Below are 20,037 nucleotides of genomic sequence, written 5' to 3' on the forward strand. Positions count from 1 at the left end.
ACTTAAAAGCCTTATGTTGGTCATGGGGCTTGAGCTCTTTAGCTCAAGGCGAGTGCCCCTCCACTTAAGCCACAGCACTATTTCCAGTTTTCTGGTAGTTAATTTGAGATCAGAGTCTCACACTTTCCTGCCCTGGCTACCTTTGAACCATGATCCTCAGGTCTCAGTCTTTAGAGTAGTTAGGATCACAGGCATGAGCCACTGGCACCTGGCAAAACTATTTCTTATCTGACCCTTTATAGACAAAGTGTGTGCCCCTGCTCTAAAATATGACAGCAGGGGCTGGGAAGGTGGCTCAGTGGTAGAGTGCTTGCCTTGCATGCATGAGGCCCTGGGTTCGATTCCTTAGCACCACATATGCAGAAAAAGCCAGAAGTGGTACTATGGCTCAAATAGTAGAGTGCTAGCCTTGAGCTGAGGGACAGCGCCCAGGCCCAGGCCCACTACTAAGGAAAAAAAAAAAAAAAGAAATGACAGCAGTAATCTTTTAGTGGTTAATTATTAACATATACTTAATCCTAAGATATGAAACATAAACTGGACATTTCATAATCATACTACTAAAAGTTATAACTGAATGAACTTGGATATAAGCCAGGAAAAAGAAATCTTAAAAATGACCAGTTAGCCGGTACTCACACCTATAATCCTGCTACTCAGAAGGCTGAGATGTGATACACTCAAATTCATGTTCAATACATTAGAAGAGGAGCTGGGCTCTGGTGGCTCAAGCCAGTAATCCTAATTATTCAAGAGACTGAAATCTGAAGATCAAGATTTGAAGCCAGCCCAGGCAGGAAAGTCCATGAGATTCTTATCTCTAGTTAACAACCAAAAAGCCAGAAGTGGATCTGTAGATCAAGTGGTAAAGTGCTAACCTTGAGCAAAAAAGCTCAGGAAAAGTACCCAGGTCCATAGTTCAAACCCCAAAAACATACACCCAAAAAAAGGATCAGTTAAAAATGTCACCTCTTAGTAGTGTTAAACTCAACCAACTTACAGTATTATTTTAAAAGGTCAAGTTCTATTAATGCTCACCTTTTGGATAAATAGCATTCAAACATTTTCACAGGACATCTTGAAGGATTGGCTGTGTTTTCTATTTGTTCAAATAATGGCTCATCATCTTCATGTTTTCTTTTTCCAGTAGAAATTTTATCTTAAAAAATAAAAATTAAATGTCTTAAAACTAATCTTGAAAAAAGACAGTGCTACTCTACCTTAGCTGTTTTAGCAAAATGGGACTAGGTGCCTTATAGACTTCTATATTGTAGTTTTTGGCAAAGTACAGTTAATTTCTCCAATAAAAGGAGCTGAGACATTATAAGAACACACAATTTGTCTTATTTTGTGAAAATTCCGTAGGTTCTTATCAAGATGGGTTTCACCAAGGCAAGGTTTGAATATTCCCACTACAGACAATCTTAAAAGATCTGTTACTGGGCTGGGAAGGTAGCTCAGTGGTAGAGTGCTTGCCTTGCATGCATGAGGCCCTGGGTTCGATTCCTCAGCCCCACATAAGCAGGAAAAAGAAGATGGAAGTGGCGCTGTTGCTCAAGTGGTAGAGCGCTAGCCTTGAGCTGAAGAGCTGAGGGACAGCGCCCAGGCCCAGAGTTTAGGCTCCACGACCGGACCCCCCCAAAAAATAAATAAAAAATAAAAAAAAGATCTGTTACTTTACCTTCAGTATCTGTTCCACATAAGGAAGACACTTGGTATCGAAGACATGCTTTGTTTTCCATTGTTAAAGGGTTTTTTTTCCAATGCCTAAACACAGTGCCAAAGGAAAGTCTTAAGTGTTGTTCCACTGTTTTCAGGCCAAAATACTTAGTGTTAAAGTAGAACAAGGTATTCAAAAGAGCTACTGGAGAGTGTGATCCTAGTTGTTTTATCCTCCAGAGATAGTCTTCTTCAACTCGAGAGAATATCGACCCTTAAATAGAGAGAACCACTTTAAAACAATTATCAACAATTATCATAAATAAGTTATTTCACCATCTAGAAATAAATAAATATATCTAACCCAAATCTCCACAAATAACAGGCCAACTGGAATAAATTTCAGAATTACCTATATAATAACATAGAGACTACGAAACTATCCCCTATCAAATTAGGAAGTGGGGCTGGGATGTAGCTCAGTGGCAAACGATTACTGTGCTCTGGGTTTGATCCATAGCACCAAAAAGAAAAAAGAAGGAGAAGAAGAAGAAGAAGAAGAAGAAAAAAAAACCCAAATCCAAAACTGATGTCTCCTGTTCTTCAATAGGATAAGAAGACAATGGTCAGAAAATAACTTAAATCTGTAAAATTCCTCAAAACAATAGGTGATTTCCATATACATACACATTTTTTTGAAACATCTGAAACTGTGGTTTAAGAGAAATTTACATCAGACTCTCCACTGTAAAGCTTAAGACATACATTTCCAGTTCTGTACTCCAGAGGAAGTTCATCACATTTCTTCCAAAGCTCTTATAAACACTACTTACTGACTCCATTTCTAGTTCAACAAGAGATGAACAGATATGTTTATGAATACTCTAAATAACTATGTTATCTAAATTATTTACTAATTATTTTTAACATACTTTCTGTAAATATAACAATCCCAGTATCGTTAGCATCACTTTTATTTAAATAGCATTACCATCTGGAAGTATGCTTGGTTGCCAACTTCGGAGTATTTTATTCAATTCTTGCTCAAACATCTGATATCCAGCATCAATAAATATGTTGTCCTTCCGATTACTTCCACACAAGTACTATAACAAAAATTATTGGAAGAAATTCAGTTGACTACAATGAATTTATCACACTTTGTATTCTCTATCACTCTTGATTTGCCAGTACTGTAAGCTTAATCCAGGACTCACACTCTTGCTCAGCTTACTTGCTAGCTCGCTTGCTCATAGCTAACACTTCACTACTCTTGAACAAAACTTCCTGCCCTTCTTTCTGCAGTCTCTAAGACTTTTCTTTTCCTGTTTGTGGGTCGTGGGGCTTGAACTCTGGGCCTGGGCACTGTCCCTCAGCTCTTCAGCTCAAGGCTAGTGCTCTACCACTTGAGCCACAGTGCCACTTCCAGCTTCTGTTTATGTGGTGCTAAGGAATCAAACCCAGGGCCTCATGCATGTGAGGCAAGCACTCTACCACTGAGCCATCTTCCTAGCCCCCAGACTTTTCTGGTTTGAGTGACTAGGATTAAAGACATGGGCCACTGGTGCCCAAGTATACTCTGTATCCTTTTTATTTCTGAGGGGTGAATGGGTGGGGATGGGGGGAAGATGTGGCATGCAGTCCTGAGGCTTGAATTCTGGGCCCTAGCTTCTTAGCTTCTTTTGCTCAAGGCAAGCACTCTACCACTACTTGAGCCACAGGCCACTTCTGGCCTTTTTTCTTTTTCTTTAACTTGAGTAGTATATAGGAGATAAGAGTCAGACTTTTCTGCCCAAACTGGCTTTGAACCATGATCCTCAGATCTCAGCCTCCTGAGTAGCTAGGATTATAGGTATGAGCCACTGGTGCCTGGCTTTAAAAAAAAAAAAAAAATTAAGGGGCTGGGAAGGTGGCTCAGTGATAGAGCACTTGACTTGCATGCATGAGGTCCTGGGTTCGATTCCTCAGCACCACCACATAAGCAAAAAGAAAAAAGCCAGAAGTGGTGCTGTAGCTCAAATGGTAGAGTACTAGCCTTGAGCTAAAGAGCTGAGGAGCTGAGGGACAGTGCCCAGGCCCAGAGTTCAGGCCCCACGACCAGACCCCCCCCAACCCCCCAGCCAAAAAAAAAAAAAAAAATTGAGTGATACTGGAGTTTGAACTCAAGAGTTACCACCACTTGCTAAGATACTCTATCACCTTATTTCCCAGCCAACATTAAAGAACATATTAAACACTAAAGTTTAGAAAATACACCTAGTGAGATTTAAAGAAAAAAATGTAAAAATGAATAATAACACTGACACAAAGAATGGGAGAAATTGGTAATTGACTATTAGATTATAAAACAACAGATTTTAATTGAATGTCAGCAATAATTACATAAATTTATATTCATATTTAATGTGAACACTTGGGTCTCTTAAAAGGCCTAAAAGCAAGGTCAACCTATCTATGTTCTATCAAGTTTTATTGGAACAGAAAACTCGACTATTGCCCATACAGCTTTCTTACTACAATGGTACTTTTCAATGGTTGCTGGTACAGCAATGCTCTATTAAGTCTAAACATTTACATGTGTCCTATTTAATTAAAAAAAAAAAGCAACCTCAGTCAAGATTCATTATGTTCATGAGCTGCTTTTTTGAATGGTAACTCCTTTGTATATAACTACTTAAAGATATTTTTTTTGGGGGGGGTGCCAGTCTTGGGGCTTGAACTCAGGGCCTGGGCACTGACCCTGAGCTTCTTTTGATCAAGGCTGGCATTCTACCACTTGAGCCTTACAGCTGCTTTTGGACCTTTCTGTTTATGTGGTACTGAGGAAATGGAACCCAGGGCTTCGCACATGCTAGGCAAGCACTCTACGACGAAGCCACATTCCCAGCCCCTAAAAAAAATTTGTTTGTTGTCTCTGTCCTTTTAATTACAAGTGTGCAATTAAAAACAGATACTGTCAAATTGGATTTTTTAAAAAATAAAGCAAGGCTTAATAAATAATAAGATACATACAAAAGAACCCTACTTTTAAATAAAGACTTAAAGTAAAAAGGAAAGGAAAAATGGTACACTCATAATCAAAACTGAGACTACAGTGTCATCATCTGAGTTAACCTAATATGATTAATATTGAAAACCATTAGAGTGATGTGACGACAAGTTCTTCCCTCCTTTGGGACTGGTCACAGGATAACCCAAATAGCATTTCTAAAAGTACTTTTTTCTAAACTATTGGGAATATTGGTTATGACGATAGTATTTCTTGGTTAAAATACCATGGTTCAATCTATTTGGAACTAATCAATATGCCTAAATTTTTATAAAGACTTGAGATTTTTAAGACTCATGTCTACTTATACATCACATAACTAATAAAATAAGTCACCTCTCCAAGTTTGGAACAGCATTTTAAATTTTTTGTTCTCATCATAAAACAATGCATAGGAAAAAATGAAGGAAATGACCTTAATATTTTTATCTATGGATGTAACAAAGTGAAAATTATTTCCATGCATTTAGAACCTTCAAAACAAGCCCTAAACTACTAGGCTCCAAATTTATTTCTACTAAAGCAGTTCTAAGCCAGCAGCCAGTGGCTCCTGCCTATAATCATAGCTATTCAAGAGGTAGAGATCTGAGGATCAAGATTTAAAATCAGCCTGGGCAGGAAAATCCATGAGACTCTTATCTCCAATTAATCACCAAAGACCCAGATGCTGAGTTCTGTGGTTCAAGTGGCAGAATGCTAACCTCAAGCCGCCCAGGAACAGCAACCAGGCCCTGAGTTCAAGCTCCAAAACTGGCACAATAAATAAACAAATAAAGCAGTCTTCTAAAAAGGTTTCAGGAGGCAATTAAATGATTTGCTGCTTTTGATGTTTCAAAATAAATACTTTTTTTAAAAAAAGTAAAATTGTTGTAGTCTTAAAAGCAATGCTATCATGTTGCTATTTTCCATTAAAGGCAGTCTCAATCATATAAACACTCACCCAACTTACCCATATATGGCTGCACTGTAATTCAAGCTTTTATAAACCATTAAGAACCTATAGAAATCTACAGAAGACAAGAAATCTGTGCTTGCAGAAACAGATCAGCATTTACTTAGAAATCCTGACAAGCCAACCTGAGCAGTAGCAACATTAGTAAAATTTATTTTTTCTTTTCTCTTCTTTTCCTGTTGTGTGTGTGCCAGTCCTAGAGCTTGAACTTATAGCCAAGCACTGTGCCACTTGAGACACAGCTCTACTTCCAGCCCTTTGGTGGTTAACTGGAGATGAAAGTATCACTTTCTTGCTCAGGTAGGCCTCAGACCGCATTCCTTAGACCTTAGCCTCCTGAGTAGCAAGGATTACAGGCATGAGTGGTACCTAGCTTAGTAAGATTTAGGGGTAGGTATATAGCTCAGTGATAGAATACTTATCTAGCATCCATGAAACCTCAGCATTAATCCTTACTACCATAAAACAGCAAAACTCAAGCATTTCATAGCATATATTATTTACATTAATTTATTTTATTTATACTAATTTATATTATATTATTATAAATAATTGTCTCAAATGCAAACTTATTTCCAAATCTTACTAGTCTCATTTTTCTTAGATTTCTTTGGATCCATGAAAGAACAAGAATTCCTCCCCCCTCCCCCAATTCTACTGCAACTGTACAGAACTAAACAAAAATATAATGTGCTGGTGGCTCACACCTGTAATCCTAGTGACTTATGAGGCTGAGATCTGAGGATCACAGTTCAATGCCAGCCCAGACAAGGAAGTCATCATCTCCGATTAACCACCAAAAAGCCAGAAGTGGAGCTGAAGCAGAAGTGTAAGCAAAAATCTCAAGGACAGCACCTAGGTCGAGTTTAAGCCCCAGGACTAGCACAACAATAATAAGTGAGCTACATATATATTTTAGTACTAATATTAAAAAATAAGAAATATGTATTCGAAGATGATTATTTTCCTTTATTCTTTGTTTTTTCTTCCACTGCTGGGAATCAAATCCAGTGCCTCAGAAAGCGAGGCAAATGTTCCACCAATGACCTATATCTAGAACAAAACATGCAATTTCAACCAATAAAAACTAATATGGGGGGCTGGGAAGGTGGCTCAGTGGTAGAATGCTTGCCTCGTATGCATGAGGCCCTGGGTTCCATTCCTGACCACAACAAAAGCAGAAAAAGCAGGAAGTGGTGCTGTGGCTCAAGTGATAGAGCGTTAGCCTTGAGCTGAAGAGCTGAGGGACAGTGCTCAGGCCCAGAGCTCAAGCCCCACAACCAGCAAACAAACAAACAAACAAATATGGAACTTCACATTTTAAAATGACAAATTCTTGAAATTTCATGCATTTTAGTTAGACTACTCCTTATTTCGGATTAGCCATGTAATCAAAAGGCCCTGTTTCTTCTTTTTTTGTTTGTTTGTTTTTTTGGGCCCGGTCATGGGCCTGAACTCTGGGCCTGGGCACTGTTCCTCAGCTCTTCAGCTCAAGGCTAGCGCTCTACCACTTGAGCCACAGCGCCACTTCCAGCTTTTTTCTTTTTGCTTATGTGGTGCTGAGGAATCGAACCCAGGGCCTCTGGCATGCAAGGCATGCACTCTACCACTGAGCCACCTTCCCAGCCCCAAAAGGCCCTGTTTCTTATTAATGTTTTGAGCTGAGTACTGATTCCTAGCTATTCAGGAGGCTGAGATCTGAGGACTGCTGTTTCAAGCACACCCAGGAAGAAAAGTCCTCGAGACTCTTATCTACCAATTAACCAGGAAAGAACTGTAGAAATGATCTCTGAGAATATAGCTTAAAGTTAGGACTGGAAGCCTGGCCCAAGTGGTAGAAGACTAGTCATGAGCAACAGAAAGCCAGGTAAGAGTCTTAACACTCTGTGATTCAAGAACCAGGATGGTTTTTTTGTTTTTGTTTTTTAGTGGAAAAAATAAAATGTTTTGTACAATAAAGCAGCATATGGGTAGGCAACTACTTAAAAATAGTGCTGCTTTTCTGAGAAACAGAATCAAAGTCCCATGAAAGTTAACAGACAGAGTCATTCGGTGCCTGTCAAATGATCCAAGACTCAAATTCCTTAGTTCTTCCAAAAAACAAATAACGTAAGTTAATTGAATATTGGGGAAATAGCAATACATTACAACTATGTACTGTCAATGAATGTTCTGGCAGGTTCTATCACACACATACCTAAAATAACTGTAAAGTTTAAAATACATTTAAATAAATAAGACATTCAGTTTGAGGGCTACCAAGTATACTTACCACATTCATGTGTCTAAAATTTGTTATTTTATTAAATGCCATTTGAATAAAGCTTTAGTTAAAAATATCACTAGTTTAACTACAAATCACTACTTCTGGAAAATAATTTACATTTCAGAGATAACATTTCAGCCTTCAGCTTCCTATGTCCAAAGGATAAGGGTGGGGGTAACCAGGTACCATCTTCAAAACTATTGAAGATTTAGGCTAAGGTGACAAAATACTTCCCAGTACACTAAAAGGCCTAGGTCTGACTCCCAAAACTGCAAAAGACAAAACAAACAACCCAAAAGCCACAAATACTTTTCATGTTTCACCCTGAATAGAAACTGAAGGTGTTTAACATATTGAGGAATATAGTACCTTTGCAGTATGGTGCTTATCTCTCACACCCCCCAAATCACCCCATCCCTATTTCTGCTTCCATTTTAAATCCCAGCTATACCAAGCAGTTCCTAGAAATCGGCATCCTTCTATTTATAATATCCAAGCTATGAAATCAGTCTAGGTACACAACAACTAATAATGGATAAAGAAAATGTACACACACACACACACACAGACACACACACACACACACAAAATGGAGTATTACACAGAAATAAAAAAGAAAAAATCATGTTTTTGCAGAAAAATAAACTGGAACATAGATTTAGAGAAGCCACGCTCAGAAAGATAAATTGTTTTTGCTTTCTCGTGGAAGCTAGAGAGAAAAAAAATATATCATGTATTTAAAATGTAGATTCTTGGGGGGAACCAGTAGGAAGAGGAAAAAAGAAGGTAAATGGGGATAAATATGATTAAAGCAAGCAAGCACACTCATATACACACACACATATTTAAAAACAATATAATGTAACCCACTGAAACCTGGTTAAAGGAGAGAGAGAGGTGAGGACAAAGGGAACTAAAAAACAGTAATAGGGCTGGGAAGGTGGCTCAGTGGTAGAGCACTTGCCTTGCATGCATGAGGCCCTGGGTTCGATTCCTCGGCACCACATAAGAAAAAAGAAAAAAAAGCCAGAAGTGGTGCTGTGGCTCAAGTGGTAGAACGCTAGCCTTGAGCTGAAGAGCTAAGGGACAGCACCCAGGCCCAGAGTTCAGGCCCCACGACCAGACCAAAAAAAAATAAAAAACAGTAGTAAAGACAGAATGGATTTGATGAAAAACATGATATATGGAAATATCATTATGAAATCCCTTGTACATAAAGGAAATTATGTCCTTATTTTCTTGTCTTTTTGGGAATGCCATGGCCTCTCTATCATCCTTTCTACCTAGTAAGGCTCTCTATTTACTTCAAAACTCAATTTAAGGGCTAAGTATGACAGTGTACACTTGCAATCCAAAGTACAGAATTAAGAGAAAGCAAAAGGGTTATGTTCTGAGGGTGACCATAGACTAAAATAATCTATCTGAAAAAAAAGCTAAAGCTAAAGGGGTTAGAGGTATGGCTCAAGTGGTAGAGTACTTGCCTAGCAAGTATAAGGCTCTAAGTTAAATCCATAGTACCAACAAAGAAAGAGTAGAAAAAGCAATTTAAAATATCTTCCAGCTTGTTATGGTTTTATTAGCACTATAAACTACCAATATATTTCTGTACTACCAATATACTTTAGGTATAACATTAAGCATTGTCTATTATACTGGTTTGTTGTTGTTTGTTGTTTGGTTTTGAAGACAGGGTCTCACTGTGGCCAAGACTGGCATTAAATTCACCATCCTCCTGCCTCAGCCTCCTGAGTTTGGGATTATAGGTACGTACTACCATTCCCAGTCTATAGGTCCATTTTAAGTAACTACTCATCAGACTCAAAATTTATTAGCCATATCACTTGGATAAACTACTACTTAACTATTTCAGAAAATAATGGTGACAATAATATTAGGATGCTAAACATAGAGCATCTCTCTAAGGAGCACAAGGCTCTAACTTCAATCCCAAGTACGGAGTGAGAGGGGATGAATACAACAAAAAACAGTAAACAGTCAATAAATTTAAGCTATCACCATTATTTTCTTAAACTCCAAAGTCTACTCCAATGTCAAGTAAGAACGCACTTAACTAATGTTTTCAGAATGAATCAATGAAGGACTAGCAATTCAAATGCACCTCATTATAGCTATTAAAAATCTTTAGTTTGAAGCTAGGTGCTGGTGTCTCACACCTGTAATTCTAACTACTCAAGAGGCTGAGATCTGAGGACGGCAGTTCAAGGCCAGCCCAGCAGGACAATGTGTGAGACTCCTATCTCCAATAAACCACCAGAAAACCAGAAGTGGCGCTGTGTTTCAAGTGGTAGAGTGCTCGCCTTGAGCTGAAGAGCTGAGGGACAGTGCCTAGGCCCAGAGTTCAAGACCCATGACAAGAAAAAAAAGAAAGAGGGGGGGGAGGGGAGGCAGGGAGGAAGGGAGGAAGGAAGGGAGGGAGAAAAGAAAGAAAGAAAGAAAGAAAGAAAGAAAGAAAGAAAGAAAGAAAGAAAGAAAGAAAGAAAGAAAGAAAGAAAGAAAGAAAGAAAGAAAGAAAGGAAGGAAGGAAGGAAGGAAGGAAGGAAGGAGAAAGAGAAGAGGAAGGGAGAGAAAGAGAGAAAAAAGAAAAAGGGAGAGAAAGAGAAAGAAAAAGAAAAAAGAGAAAGGGAGAGAGAAAGAGAAAGAAAGAGAAAAAGAAAGGGTGAGAAAAAAAAGAAAGAAAAAGGGAGAGAGAAAGAGGATAGGGAGAAAGAAAGAGAAGGAGAGGGAGAGAGAGAAAGAGAGAAAAAGAAAGTGTGGGAGAAAGAGAAAAGAAAGAAAAAAAGAAACAAAAGGAGAGAAAGAAAGAGAGAAAGAAAAGAGAGAAGAAAGAGAGAGAAAGAGGAAGGAAGGAAGGGAGGGAGGGAGCGAGGGAGGGAGGGAGGGGGAAAGAAAGAAAGAAAAAAAAAGAAAGAAAGAAAGGAGAGAAAGAAAGAAAATCAGTCATTAAGTCAGCTTATTATATTTTTATTTTAGTAAAAGAGTAAAAATATCTACTTATAAGTGACTTAACATAAAAATTTTTAAATAAGTCCAAGAAGGGAATTTGGAATATAAACCCAAAGGTTCAATCTAGAATAAACTAGGAACTTTCATGAAATAAAAAAGGGTAAGCATCTGAGGCAATGGGATAACAGAAAAGTAAAGGCAACAAACACAACGTGATCTTTAGTCCTTTTAGAAAGCAATCTGAAAAAAAAGAAAAAGAAAAAAAAAGAAAAGAAAGCAATCTGGTGCTAGCTTTAAAAATCAAAAATAAACCAGGCACTGGTGGCTCATACCTGTAATCCTAGCCACTCCTCAGGAGGCTGAGATCTGAACACTGAGGTTCAAAGCCAGTCCAGGCAGGAATGTCCATGAGACTTTTATCTCCTCCAATCAACCACCAGTAAACCAGAAGTAGCGCTGTGGCTCAAAATGGTAGCACACTAGCCTTGAGTGAAACAGCTCAGGGACAACACCCAGGCCCTGAGTTCAAGCCCATGACCAAACAAACAAAAACACTTTTCTTATGATTCAAAAAAACTTTCCCAGGAATCTTATCTCAGAAAAATACAGTGTTATCAGTACTTTAGGAGAATCAGTAAGATTGAGTGTTGAAAAGGAAACTTTTTATCTTCCACCATTTTCAATAAGAAAAAAACAAAAAAGTAGATACATGAGACTAACAATAATGTGGTAGGGAAAAAAAGCATCCACAGTTCTGGTGGTGATAAATTTGGTGTCAAGAGCACATGTTTACATACATAAGGTAGTATATGATGGGATGAACACATGAGTATGATACTTATGGCTAATTAATGTAAGAGTTTGATTTCATGTAACACTCTTCTTCAAAAGCTTCCATATGATATAAATATTGGACAATGAACATCATTCCTTCTTCAAAATCAGAAAGAAAATACATTAATTTATTTGTGAAGGAGAAAAACCCTTTCTATTTCATATATAGTAACAGTTAAACACTCAAAATTATGTTTAATTTCCCAAGGTACAGAAGAAGTAGCTAATTACTCCTATGTACATTCACAAGCTCTAACCTTTATAATTAAAAGCATCAGTTATTCTACAGATGTATATATCTAAGAAAACCATGCTCCCCACTTCACACCCTCCCCATCCTAGGACTAACTCAAGAGCCTGGGCACTATCTGTGAGCCTTTCTGTGTTCAAGGCTAGTGCTCTACCTACTTGAGCCACAGCACCTTCTGGATTTTTCCAAGTACTGTAGTTTTTTGGAGATAGGAATCTCACAGACTTTTCTGTTCAGCCTGGCTTCAAACCTCAACCCTGAGATCTCAGCCTCCTGAGTAGCTAGGATTACAGGGGTGAGCCACCAGCACTTGACTCACATACTTTTTAGCATTATCTTATTTCTAGTTTCCAATGTGAACATAACCAATTAATGCAACAGGCAGAATTACATGTACAACTCTTCCAAAAATAGCTTCTATTTCTGTACACACACTTGAAGTAATATTATAGTGCTGATTTTTGGAGTATATTTTAGATATATTTGCACTGAGCTTTGGAGACTTTTAAAGTTGTTTATAATTAAAAACAAACAAACAAACACAAAGCCAGGCACTAGTGGCTTACACCTCAAGCCTATCTACTCAGGAGGCTGAGATCTGAGAATGATGGTTATTAGTCATCCTGGGCAAGAAAGTCGGTGAGACTCTACTCCTATCTCCAATTAACTATCATAAAACCGGAAGTGGAGCTGTGGCTCAAAGTGATAATGTGCTAGACTTGAGCAAAAAAGTTCAGGGACAGTGCCAAAGCATTGACCTGCCCCCTCCCCCGCCAAAAAAAAAAGACTCATCTCCAATTAACCACTAGAAAGCCATCGTGATTTTGGTATGGTTCTGAAGAACTTTGAGGTTTTAAGAATATATGTACTGTGTTATAGAAACAAAAAGTACCTATGAAAATCCTTTAAAATATTCTAATGTTAACAAGTAGAACAAATTCTTCTCTTTCTTGATAAGCTCTAAGTTTCAGCAAACTATTCTTAATCTTCTACAGGTACAATTTTCTTTCCTAATACTACCACGGTGATTTTTTTAAATTCAAATTATCCTTGAAAGCAACCATCAAAATACCAACCTCCTGTATTCCAAGACAAAGATAATAGATACTGTCAGGTGCATAATTCTCCCCATTTGGTCTTCGGATCTCATTGACAAAATGGGCTAACCCATAGTTAAGCTCTGCTGTGGTATGAGAGAGTAAATCTTCTTTTAACTTTACTGATTTAGCTAAAAGGAAATAAAATAATCATTATTACTATGTCTTATCTAAGTTATTCTTTTAAGTATTTTAAATCAAGGCAGTTCAGATGTTGTAAGCTATAATTACAATTTTAAAATTAAAGGTAAAAACAGAAACTTTTAAATAGGTCTTAATAAAAAGCAATCAAAACACTTACAAGATTTTAACTCATCTAGTACCAGAAGATCTTCATCAAGTTGCCTAGTTTTGACCCAGTGCTTCCATGCATTTACACCATATGAATATTTGAAAGGAAAGCTGCATTCTGAGTTGTCAGAACTATCATCATGAGACTGGTATCCTGATATAGCTTTTCTCTTGGCTCCCTATTAAAAAAATTATTGTAAATTCTTGCTTAACACAACAGTACTTTATGACTTTATATAAACCATCACTCAACAAAGGCAAATTAAAAAGAAATATATTTACTTGCTTTAAAACTAGCCAGTATAATAGCCAAGATACGTAATTAACCCAGATGTCCCTCAGCAGACGAATGGATCAAGAAAATGTGGTATATATACACTAATGGAATTTTATGTCTCCATTAGAATAATATTGTACCATTCATACGGAAATGGAAAAAATTATGTTAACTGAAGTAAGCCAGATCCAAAGAAACATAGGTTGCATGGTTTCCCTCATTTGTGGTAACTAGAATGTGCCTATAAATAAACACAATGGATGGTAAACGATAAATTATACATAACTCTAGACATTCACACAGTGAGGTTAAAGGAGGACATTCTTAGAGGAGGATCACAAAGGCTCAAGAGCTATGTGCATATAAAATGATGTTTATCACCAACCACAATGGCTCATGCCTATAATCCTCACTACTCAGGAGGCTGAGATCTGAGGATCACAGTTCAAAGCCAGGCCAGGGCAGGAAAGTCAGTAAAACTTTTTATCTCCAATTAACAACCAGAAAACTAGAAATGGCACTAGTCTTGAGCAAAAAAGCTCAGGGACAATGCACAGCCCCAGGTCACTACTGATAAAAACTAAAAAAAATAGATAACATCAAGAAATGGAAAAATAAGACTTTTTGTTATTTTGTTCTTTGGTTGTTGTTTTCTCCTTTGTCTCTGTTTTTGATATCTGTACCTTTTGTTTTACTTGTAAGTTTATCTGTTTGGGGGAGGGTAAAGAGGAGCATAGAAATGGTGGGACAAAGGGTGAACAAATGTAGCAGTGATATTCACTAGACACTATGTTGGAAAAGAACCATTCAATGTGTGGGGGAGGAGAGTTGGGAGGAAGAAAAACTGGGAGAAAATGAGAGAAGAGGTGACACTGTTCAAAAAGAAATGTGCTCATTACCTGACCATGTAACCGCCACCCCTCTATATATCACCTTTATGGTAACAATAAAAACATTAAAAAACCAGCCAGGTGCCGGTGGCTCACGCCTGTAATCCTAGCTACTCAGAAGGCTGAGATCTGAGGATTGTGAAGATAGCTGGGGCAGGAAACTCCAGGAGACTCTTATCTCCAATAAACTACCAGAAAACAAGAAGCGCCTCTGTGGCTCAAGTGGTAGAGCACTAGCCTTGAGCTGAAGAGCTCAGGGACAGTGCCCAGGCCCAGAGTTCAAGCCCCACAGCCAACAAAACAAAACAAAACAAAAGCTACCTGGTATTAACGAATCTGACAATAGTTACTTAGAACATTTCATGAAATGCAACTCCTAGATTGTCATGTTTCTACACAAAGCACTTTGTACATTAAAGCAACAGTGAATATATTGAAAATGATTAAAAATATTAAGCTAACAATCTAGAATAAAAGAACTCTAATATTAATGCAGGAAATTTTGAACAACTCTTATAAAGAATGACCATTTTTTGTTTTGTTTTGGTGGTACTACAGGAACTGGTACATGCCAAAAAGCATTCTACAGCTAAGCAACATCTCTAGCTCCTGGATCTCACTGTTTAGCTCAGGCTGACCCTAAGCTCAACATCCTCCAAATATGGCACATGCATATAATTCTATTTGGAGGATGTGCTATCACACTTTCCATTTTTTGGTGGCATTGTTCTGATTTTTGATATATTATGATATATGCTTGAATTAGGGGCCTGGGTACACTCACTGAGTAATTTTGTTCAAAGGCTAGTCCCCTGCCACTTGAGAGCCAGCTCCACTTCCTGCTTTTTGTGGTTAACTGGAGGTGAATCTCTCAGACTTTTCCTGCCTGAGCTGGCTTTGAACCATGATGCTCAGCCTCCTGAGTAGAGCTATTATTTCAGGTGTGAGCCACTGGTACCTGTCTATTATCCTTCTTTCCTTTTCAAATTGTAGGTTTTCTAGCTAAGAAAAGTATGCTTATCATAGAACTATGAAGACTTTTTCACAAAAGTTTGTACTTTTAGCTGTTACATTTAGGTCTATGACCCATTTAATTAATTACTTTGTATGGTGTCAAATAAGAGTTCGCCTTCATCCTATTCCAAGTACTTCTTTTTCAGTTTTCTTTCTTTGGGGGTAAATTTATCAAAGCCATCTTTCTTATGGTGCCTTTAGATCTTCCCTTATGTTGGAAATCAAAAACAGAAAGTTGCTGATAGAATAATAAGACAATTACAACTACTAATACATTTATATGTATTAATAAGTGCTCTTACATGTTTTATGCTGACATGCTTAAAAGAGACCAGATATTATTAAACTGTGTACCTTTATTTCCTTGTTGGTCTCTCATTAAAAATAATGCCTATAATCCTAGCTACTCAGGAGGCTGAGATCTGAGGATCATAGTTTGAAGCCATCTGAGACAAAAAAGTCTGAGTCCAATTAAGCACCAAAAAAACAACAACAAAAAAGGCTAGAAGAGCAGCTGTGCTCAGGGGCTACAGAGCTAAAGCTCAGGGACAGCGCCTAGGTACTGAGTAACAAGCCCTGGGACCGGCACAAAAAACTAACAAAAATCAGTGAAAACTAAAATCACTCCCTTGTGTCTGTCTGTCTCTCTCTGTCCCTCCCTCCCTCTCCTCGCTCTATTGACTCAAAGTATCAGGGTCCTACATGCCTAGATCAGAAAATACACTTCTTAGCAAGTACTCTCTATTTTGAGTTTATCTCAAGATAAATTTTAAAGAAAAATTAAATGTCATGGTTCAAGTACAGTTCAAGACTTAAGTATTTTCCAATATAAAAAACTATCTTCTCATATACTTAGGCACAACAAATCCTTGCTGTATCTTTGTTCCGTTGGGTTACTGGTATATACAGACATTAAGAAAATACCATAAGGATGAATTTTGTACCTTTTTTTTAGACCGAGGTCTGGGCTGTTCTTCATATTCTTCCCCAAATACAGGTGGTAATAAAAACTCATTTTCCATATCAAGCTCCTCAGCAGCTGACAATTAAATCAGAAAAAGTTTTAGTTCAAATATAACAGTACAGCTTTGTCTAACATTCATACTTAAGCAGGATAACCTGCCTGGCGAGGAAGTTCATGTCTTACTGTACCAACCAAAGTCTGTGAGTGCTAATAAATCTATTCAGACTCCAAAAACACCATATATATGGCAAATACCAATACAGAATTTTAGAGGAAATATGTAGAATAAGGAAATTTATTACAATTTGAAATTCAGTTATACAATTTAGATATAAATGTGGTTGTTCACAAAAATAATCTCAGCTATTCTGAAGGAGAGAAAAAAGCATGACCTCCTTTAAAAAAAAAATTAAAACTAAAAGGGTTAGTGGTATAGCTCAAGTGATAGAACACCTGCCTAAAAAGTACAAAACCCTGAGCTCAACATCCAACTACGACCCCCCACAAAAAACATCCTGAAGAGTTGTGAAGATCTAAAGGGTAGCAGTGCCTGGTGCCGGTAGCTCACACCTGTAATAGTAGCTATTCAGGAGGCTGAGATCTGAGGATCATGGTTCAAAACCAGCCTGGGCAGGAAAAGTCCATGAGACTCTTATCTCCAATATAGATAGGAGGGAAGGAGGGAAGGAGGAGGGAAGGAAGGAAGGAAGGAAGGAAGGAAGGAAGGAAGGAAGGAAGGAAGGAAGGAAGGAAGGAAGGAGGAGGAGGAGAAGAAGGAGGAGAAGGAGAAGAAGAGGAAGGGGAAGGGAAGGGGAAAAGAAAGGGTAGTAGTGCCAAGTCTAGCTCAATTTACTCAATCTTCCTGAAACAATGTCTTATATTTTCATGTGCTCTACAGCCATTCACAGTTCAACAAAATAATGAAACTGGAGCACATGTTTTTTACTAACACCTGAAAATATTCTTTATGAATGCCATCAATGCTTTTAAATTTAAAAATAAATAAATAATACATAAATAAATAATTATTTCTGGGTTTTTTGTTTTGTTTTGTTTTGTTTTTTGTTTTGCCTGGGCTTGAACTTAGGGCCTGAGCACTGTCCCTGAACTTCTTTTGCTCAAGGCTAGCACTCTACCACCTGAGCCACAGTGCCACTTTCTGCTTTTTCTGTTTATGTGGTACTGAGGAATCTAACCCAGGGCTTCATGCATACTAGGTAAGCACTCTACCAGTAAAGCCACATTCCTAGACTATATATTATTTTTTCTCTATTTCAAAACTTTTTGTAGTGAACTTCTTACCATGGGCACACAATCATCTTATCTATGCCTCCCAAGTAGCTAGGATCGTAGATATAAGCCATGGCATAAGGCTAAGGTTTTTGGGGGTTTGTTGTTGTTTGTTTGTTTTTAAAGTTCAAAGGAGTTTGTCTTATATTCCTGTAACTCAATCCTATGTTTTATTGTAGAAAATAAAATATTCTTTTATTCGGGGGGAAAAAGAAAAAACAGAATTGTAGATACGGATCTCAGTGCTAAAGCACATCTCTAGTATCTGTTCATATACATATATTAAATATATAGATAAATATATTTTCCACATACACATTCTCTCACACACATAAGGAAATACAAGTATGGGGCTGGGAAGGTGGCTCAGTGGTAGGCTTGCCTTGCATGCTTGAGGCCCTGTGTTTGATTCCTCGGCACCACATAAGCAAAAAGAAAAAAGCCGGAAGTGGCGCTGTGGCTCAAGTGGTAGAGCACTAGCCTTGAGCTGAAGAGCTAAGGGACAGTGCCCAGGCCCAGAGTTCAGGCCCCACAACTGGACCCAAAAAAAAAAAAAAAGAAAGAAAAGAAAATACAAGTATGAACATAATAGGCAATGACATGAACATTAAATGGTGAACGATCTTAAGTATAGTTAAGACTCCCTAAGTAGATTAAAGTAACAAAATATTTTGATTACCTCTGGGGAAATCTATTTCAATATCCAAATCTGGTTCATATGGCACATCAGGCATGTTGGACTGTGTTTCTTGGTCTGAGTTCTTCATGAGATCTGAACCAATTATGTCAGTTTCAATAATCACATCTGTAATCAATTCATAATTTTATTAGAAACCAAAATATTGTTTTAAATCTGCCAAAAGGAAATTATTTAGGTATAAATACAATAAGAGAATACCTTTGTCATGAAAGAAAGAAGGATGCAGCTATCTGTAAATTACTATGAACTTCATAATTTTAATTAGATAATCTTTTAAGTACATAAAAAGTATTAACCTGGGCTGGGAATGTGGATTAGTGGTAGAGTGCTTGCCTAGCATACAGGCAATCCTGGGTTCTATTCCTCAGTACCACATAAATGAAAAAAGCCAGAAGTGGCACTGTAGCTCAAATGGTAGAGTGCAACCTTGAGCAAAAGAAGCTCAGGGACAGTGCTCAGGCCCTGAGGTCAAGCCCCAGGACAGGCAAAAACAAAAAACAAACATGTTAACACTATATAAATTTTGACTGACTCTTCTAAAATAAGTGTGCTGTGATAATAAAATAATTTATATTCCTTTCTCTTCTTTCTTCTTATTTTTTTTTTCTTTGGTGGGAGGAAGGAAGATGGTAGTACTGGGGTCTGAACTTGGGATCTTGCACACATGCTAGGTAAATACTCTATGACTTAAGCCATAACCAAACTTTATTGTTCAGTTATTTTTTATTTTAATAGAGTATCACATTTTTCCTTCAGGACCAGACTTCACTCATCCTCCAACAGGGGTCTGCTTCATACCACAAATTATATGTGTGTACCAACACACTTGGCCCAATATGTAGAATAATTCTAAAGGGACAATCTTGTTAGAGATTAACTGATGAGGACAAATAATTCTAGTTTTAAAACCCTCGAGTTTCGTGGGCTGGGAACGGGGCTCACTGGTAGAGCGCTTGCCTTGCATGCATGAGGCCCTGGGTTCAATTCCTCAGCACCACAGAAACAGAAAAAAAAAAGCCGGAAGTGGCGCTGTGGCTCAAGTGGTAGAGCGCTAGCCTTGAAGTGAAGAGCTGAGGGACAGCGCCCAGGCCCAGAGTTCAGGCCCACGACCGGACCAAAAAAAATAAATAAATAAAACCCTCGAGTTTTGACCTAAGAGTCTCTATCACTCAATATATATTTTACAATTTACAATTATTTACAATTAACGGCTAAAATTTCGATCAGCTGCTTTACATTTTTGTTGTAAACACAGTAATACACTTTAGTATATACTAAAGGGCAATTGTAGAAGATATAGAATTAGACACACAGTCATACAAACTGAATACAAATATTTTAGAAAAAATGCTTACACCTTCTATGAAGGATTTATGATATTTTCCTCCCTGTTATATTTCTTTTTTGGAGGAAAACTGGGGAACTAGGATTATAGCTCAATGATACAATGTTTGTCTATCACATACAAAGTGATATAACCAATCCAGTCACAGACAGACAGACACACCATTACTTTGGTGGTTTTTTGTTGTTGTTTGTG

At 37.7% G+C, this 20,037-nt stretch overlaps 1 protein-coding gene across 1 annotated transcript in view; it reads right to left on the reverse strand.

Annotated features, from left to right (window-relative positions):
• Positions 1 to 20,037, reverse strand: part of Zmym2 (zinc finger MYM-type containing 2) — a 107,902-nt gene that overhangs the window by 3,998 nt on the left and 83,867 nt on the right. Inside the window, 7 exon segments of the mRNA XM_042685322.1 lie at positions 1,039 to 1,159; positions 1,682 to 1,933; positions 2,651 to 2,765; positions 13,051 to 13,202; positions 13,373 to 13,541; positions 16,488 to 16,582; positions 18,477 to 18,602. Coding sequence (XP_042541256.1) covers positions 1,039 to 1,159; positions 1,682 to 1,933; positions 2,651 to 2,765; positions 13,051 to 13,202; positions 13,373 to 13,541; positions 16,488 to 16,582; positions 18,477 to 18,602 — 1,030 coding nt within the window.

Source organism: Dipodomys spectabilis, unplaced genomic scaffold (assembly GCF_019054845.1).
Source record: "Dipodomys spectabilis isolate Male_0828 unplaced genomic scaffold, ASM1905484v1 ptg000095l, whole genome shotgun sequence".
NCBI classification, from domain to species: Eukaryota; Metazoa; Chordata; class Mammalia; order Rodentia; family Heteromyidae; genus Dipodomys; species Dipodomys spectabilis.